The following is a 6,221-nucleotide window of genomic DNA, read 5'->3' as shown; positions in this document are numbered from 1 at the left end:
TGGTACCAACATATTATCTGTCAATTTATTATCAATAATAATTAATTATTATATTTTAAATACATATATAAAGAGACACATTCAGAAAATATATCTATAAAGACACTTCTATTAAACACAATCATAAAAAGATATTTTTATTAGACACATCTACGAAGACACTTCCATAAAATACAGTTATAAATAAGAGTTGGCAGAAGTTGTCAGCTGTTGATAACGTAGCGGAACTGATAAGCATATAACCCACATCCAACTTATTACTCTGTAATATCAACGAGAACTTCATTTATTTTTTGAAACAGGGATATTAACGGCTAACAAACCTCCGTCAACGACCAAATTGTGTCCACTAATATAAGCAGATTCATTAGAAGCAAGAAACAAAGCCGTTTGTGCAACATGAATTGGCTTCAACACAATCCCCTGCAAATTGGCACCAGCAACACCAGCACTTTCAACTTCGCTTGCTTCCATACCAAGAGCTTCACATGCCAAAGGTGTGGCCATAACATAAGGTGAAATCGAATTGACCCTAATCCCATAAGCTCCAAGCTCACCACACGCCGAACGCACAAGACCCACAAGGCCATGTTTGGATGCGGTATAACCATGACCAGCTCCAGCGCCACCAACCAAAGAAGCTATACTAGCAGTGCAAATTATGGAGCCACGTGTCTTTCTTTCCACCATGACACGTGCCGCGTGCTTAATACACGCCGCTGCTCCACGAACATTCACAGCTACTGTGTTATCAAAGTCATTCAAATCCAAATCAAGTATGTTACAGAGAGAGCCTGTAATTCCAGCGTTACTGAACATGATATCTAAGCTTCCATATTTCTTGATAGTGAAAGCAACGGTTTCTTCAACTTGTTTCTCGTCTCTAACGTCGCAGTGATGGTAACTCACCTTGTCTACGCCAATGGAACTTGCAACTTGAAGCCCCAATTCATCGTTAACATCTGTTATAACTACAAGTGCACCGTTTTCCACAAATAATCTCGCTGCTTCTGCTCCTATTCCACTTGCTCCCCCGGTCACAATTGCAACCTTGCCTTCCAACCTAAAAATCAAAGTAGATTTGCATCAAGGTATGATTAAGAAACTAAACTAAATCTACTATCAATTGGTCCAACATCACTTGTTCACATAATCCACTCATATAACATACTATTTTCTAAGTCACTAAAGAAAAAAATTGGCAGTAAAACGCTGAAAGTAATAGCGGTGGCTTGATCAACTTGCTTCTAATAAAAATATGTGCTGTGATATATATTAAGAATTAATTAAGAATTACCTTTGCTTAGACGACATTGATATTAATATGGCTTCGCTGCTTTGATGTGGAAACCTGGCTTACAATTGAGAAACTTTTGTTGACAGAGGCAAAAGCTGAAGGCGTCATGCTAGTTATTTCATCAATACTCTGATTAAATAAAAGCGAGTGATGATTAGAATTTGAGTACATAAGAGTTTAGTTACTGTTTGAATAGCTTCGCACGTGCTTGTTGAGAGTAATAATGTATTTTGTATTCATTCAAAATTCAATTCTGAAATAATGACCACACAATTTCCATCCTTTTGGTGGATAGACATGAGGGGAAGAAAGATCCATATTCCATCATGACTTGAGTGCAATTTTAGATCCAATAATTACAAAATTTCAACAGTCACTTCTTTTGCTGCTGAGAATAATGAATGAACTACCAATTCAGTTTCCGTCACTTTTTCACCAAAGATAACACCATTTCTGAAAAAAAAAAAAAAAAAGCACTTTTATTCTTTGTTTTTTATTTCCATGAGACAACTGTGATTTTTTTGTGAGTTTTGCTGTTAAATACTAATAGAAAATTGCTTATCTGTCACATTAAATTAATGAGGTGGATGTTAAATGCTAATGTGAATAGTTAGAAAATGATAGAGACAGACTCATTTCTAATTTCAAATTGATTAGAGATCTATTTATCCTATTTATCCTAAAAAATTGATACAATATTTTTAAATTAATTTTTTATTATTGTTGTAATATTTATTATATTAGTATTTTTTAAAATAAATTTTTGATTATATAGTATAATAAATATAAATATAAATTAATTAATAATACTTGACACATTATTATAGATATTAAATAAATGAAAAATGATTGAGAGGATTAAATAATAAACCTAATTATCCTCCTAACTCTATAAAACTAAAATTTATTAAACTTTTTTATATCTTAAGAATAAGTATTTTTTTTCTTTGCCAATGAGTTATAGATTAAATGGCATAGTCTCTCCATACTCAATTAAGAGATCATGGGTTCGATTCTCCTATCTTTGGTAAAAAAAAAATATTTTTCTCTCTTAAATATCACTTTTTTATTTCTATTTTAATTTTTTTATTCACTTATTTGATTTTATATCTTTTTTTATTCCCTCAAATTCTCTCTATATTTTTCTAAACTTACAAAAATAAAATAATGACTTATTATCTTCTAAGTCTAAAAAATTAAAAATCTTTCATGTGCCATAATCAACCATAAGAATTATTTTACACAATTTTCCGAGATTATTAAAACATTAAAATAAAAATAAAAATTTTTATTTTTCTATAATTTTGCTTCTAGGTTAATTGGTGCACTAGATTTGTAGTTTTACTTTGTTATTCAGTTTTTGTTGATTTGCATTGGTTTTATTGGTGATATATAAGAGATATCATTTTATATATGGCTATATACATACAAACAATGCGATTCTTAAAGACTTAAAGTTCATAATAAGTCATCACTTTTTAATTATTATGACATTTTAAACTCAATGTACAAAAAATTTTAATTAATCTTCATATGTTGTTGTTGTTGTTGTTGTTGTTGTTGTTGTTGTTGTTGTACATGACACATATGTTAAATAATGTGTTTATAATTTTTTTTTATTACTTAAATTATCTAGATAATAAACTTAATAATACATCACAAGATTATTATTACTAATTTATTACATGTATTTTAATTTTATTATTTATATATTTAAAAATTTTATTGAAAATTATTTATTTAGTTTTATAATAAATAATATTTTAAATTTAAATAATTTATTAATTAATTTGTACTTATTATACTATATTTTTAATAATTTATTAAAAATATATATGTAATAAAAAATAATTTAAAAATATTATATCAAAATTTTTTAGGACAAATAGATTTCTGATTAATTTAGCGTTAAAACGACGCCATTTTATCTAAATGAATGGGACAAATAGACCAATTTGAGTTTTGGGACAAATCAATCCTGTTCTTTTTTAACCATCCACATTGACACTTAACGTCCATCTCAACACAACTTAACATGCCAGATTAACAACTTTTGCTAGTGTACTGTTTGACGACAAAACTCATGGAATGGCCATGTTGTCTCACGGAGAGGAGAGACAAGGGCCGAAGTAGCTCTTTTTTTTCGTCAGAGATCGAGTTAGTAGTTCTTCATAAAAAAAGACATGGATCGAGTTAGTAGTTCACTCGAGCTATAACTCGAATGGGTTGAAATTGAACTTGCTTTTTTTTTATAGAAGAGTTATATTTCAATCATGGTAGGTAACTAATTAGAATACTAGCTATTTACAGTAAATTATTACTTTAAAACTAAAACTCTCACCTTCTTTTTCCTCTTTTACGGCTTCTTTTTTAACAGTAACACTCCTCCATACAACTATTTTTGCCAACCGCACAATAATCGATCCTCCGCCGTCACATTCTTCTTATTATGTATGTGGATGCTTTTTAATTTTTTGTTATATTTGATTTTTTTTTATTTTGAATGTTTTATTTTAAAATGGTTTTGAATATTCTTTTTTCTTAGATTTTTTATGTTCTTTTCATCATGTTTTGAATATTTTTTTGTCAGGTTTTAGATGTTGCTTTTCATCATATTTTGGATATGTTTATTTTCATCAAGATTTAGATGTTTTTTTTTGTTAGGGTCTGAATGTTCTTTTTCAGTGATTTTGGCCGTTTCTTTTTCTTAAGTTTTAGATGTTTCTTTTGTTTCTTGTCCAACATCGCCGTTCCTCGTTTACTATCAATGTTCATTGTAAGAACAATGTCGTTGTCGCAACGTAAGAAACACCTCTCGCCATCGAATATGCTATTCTTGTCTCCAAACATAGCTTCTCGGAGATTTAATATTCTTTTTTAATGATTTTAAATTTTTTTTAGGTTTTATATATTCTTTCGCAATAATTATTGGGTGGTTCTTTTGTTAAATTTTATTTTTTTTTTAATAATTTTGTATATTTATTTTTGTTTAGTTTTATATTTTTTATAAATTAGTTTATTTATTGAAAAATTGGTTGGAAAAAGCGTTGATTACCTAATTTTTTTTTTTGGCTATATTTTGATAGCTAACATATAAAGCGTGAAAATCTATAAAATTAATGTTCTGAAAATCAGTTCAAACCAGTTAAACTGCAAACTGATAAAAATTATAGTTTATTTATATTTTAAAACTGCAAAAATTAAAAATCAAAGTTAAATCGCTGAATCGGATAATAATTGGTTGGTCAAATCAAACCGAAACTCGATTGGTTTTTTTATTTTGCCTAAAAAACAACAAAACATAGCCGTTTAGCATTATGATCTACTAACTAGTAACCCCCCCCAACCCTTACCAACCCTAACCAATGTTTTAAAAACCGGTTCAAACTGCAAATCGATGAAAATTATGGTTCGGTTATATTCCAAAATCGCAAAACTAAAAACCGGAGTTGAACTGCTAAACCAACAGTAACCGGTCGGTCAATTCGAACCGAGACTCGACCGAAGTCATTCAAATCCAAATCAAGTATTTTATAGAAAGAGCCTGCAATTCCAGCGTTACTGAACATGATATCTAGGCTTCCATATTTCTTGATAGCGAAAGCAACGGTTTCTTCAACTTGTTTCTCGTCTCTAACGTCGCAGTGATGGTAACTCACCTTGTCTACGCCAATGGAACTTGCAACTTGAAGCCCCAATTCATCGTTAACATCTGCTATAACAACAAATGCACCGTTTTCCACAAATAACCTCGCTGCTTCTGCTCCTATTCCACTTGCTCCCCCGGTCACAATTGCAAGTTGCAACCCTGCCTTCCAATCTAAATATCATAGTAGAGTAGTCCAATATTGAATATAATTGTACAAAAAAATATTGAACAGGTAGTAAATTTAAAAAAAAAATGTTAAAGAGACTAATATTATTAGTATATATATATAAAAAAAAAGGCAGAGTGAGTTAGTATTAGTTGAAAAAGCGGATTTATAACAATTAAATAACTATTTGAGTTATAACCTGTCTTAAATGAAAAAGCGGACTACAGAAGTGTATGAATTATAATTTAATCGGATTTATGCTTGAGTCATGTATGTTTCTGTAACATCAGAATAGTCTCTATAAAATAAGTGAAAACTCGCAAAACAAGGTAAAAGCTAAGAAAATTTAATCATTTTTTCTCACAAATAAACCCAATTTATATATCGTTATTGACTTAAGCGTTCAGAATATTTTTTACACATATACACTTCACGGTCAAACTTGAAGAATCCTTCCGGTATATTTAGATGAGGTATACATTTTAGATACCATCAAAGACACAATAACATATGAAAAAAACAATATTAATTACCTAATTTTTTTCAATTTAAAAATAAATACATTAAAATTAATTATTAAAATCAATCATTATATATTTATATATAAATATATATTGTTTAATTTATTTTTAATATATATTTTATATATTAATATATATTTTATACAAATAACTAGTTTTTGTGACTAATTTTAATGTACGTGTAGTATGATTGATTAGCCTAACATAATTTATTCACATAATCCACAATTCATACAATCACCCTGCTAATTAATTTGTATAATGGTCATTAATAATGATTAGGTTATAGAGTAACTGCCCCCATATGCAGAAATAATGCTGCCAATACTGTGTTGCGGCAGTGTTTGTCCGTCACAGTGGACAAATGTCATTCATGAAATTCAACCAACTCAAATCTACACATGTAAATGTTTTTGAGCAATCTACACTAGAGAATTTGTCCTTTTTTTATTGTCCTTATATGAACGCCTGTATTCTTTTCTCATTGAAAAAATTTAAAAGATAATACAACGGCTTCGCTGTTTTGGCGGGCAAACTTGGCTTATAATTGAGAAACTTTTGTTGTTTTGTGTGTATGGTTACGGGACA

At 29.3% G+C, this 6,221-nt stretch overlaps 1 protein-coding gene across 1 annotated transcript; it reads right to left on the bottom strand.

The window, feature by feature from the left end:
• LOC107646035 (short-chain dehydrogenase reductase 3b) lies at positions 1–1,455 on the bottom strand. Its single transcript, XM_021103934.2, has 2 exons — positions 1,298–1,455; positions 1–1,063 (listed from the first exon to the last, which is right to left on the bottom strand). The coding sequence occupies exons 1-2, from the start codon at positions 1,312–1,314 to the stop codon at positions 283–285; spliced, it is 798 nt and encodes a 265-aa protein (XP_020959593.1). The 5' UTR covers positions 1,315–1,455; the 3' UTR covers positions 1–282.
• Positions 1,456–6,221: the final 4,766 nt, after the last annotated feature.

This window comes from Arachis ipaensis, chromosome B6 (genome assembly GCF_059453495.1).
Source record: "Arachis ipaensis isolate K30076 ecotype BB chromosome B6, ASM5945349v1, whole genome shotgun sequence".
NCBI classification, from domain to species: Eukaryota; Viridiplantae; Streptophyta; class Magnoliopsida; order Fabales; family Fabaceae; genus Arachis; species Arachis ipaensis.
Note: the sequence above shows the minus strand (reverse complement) of the source record. Positions and strands in the feature narration are given on the sequence as shown.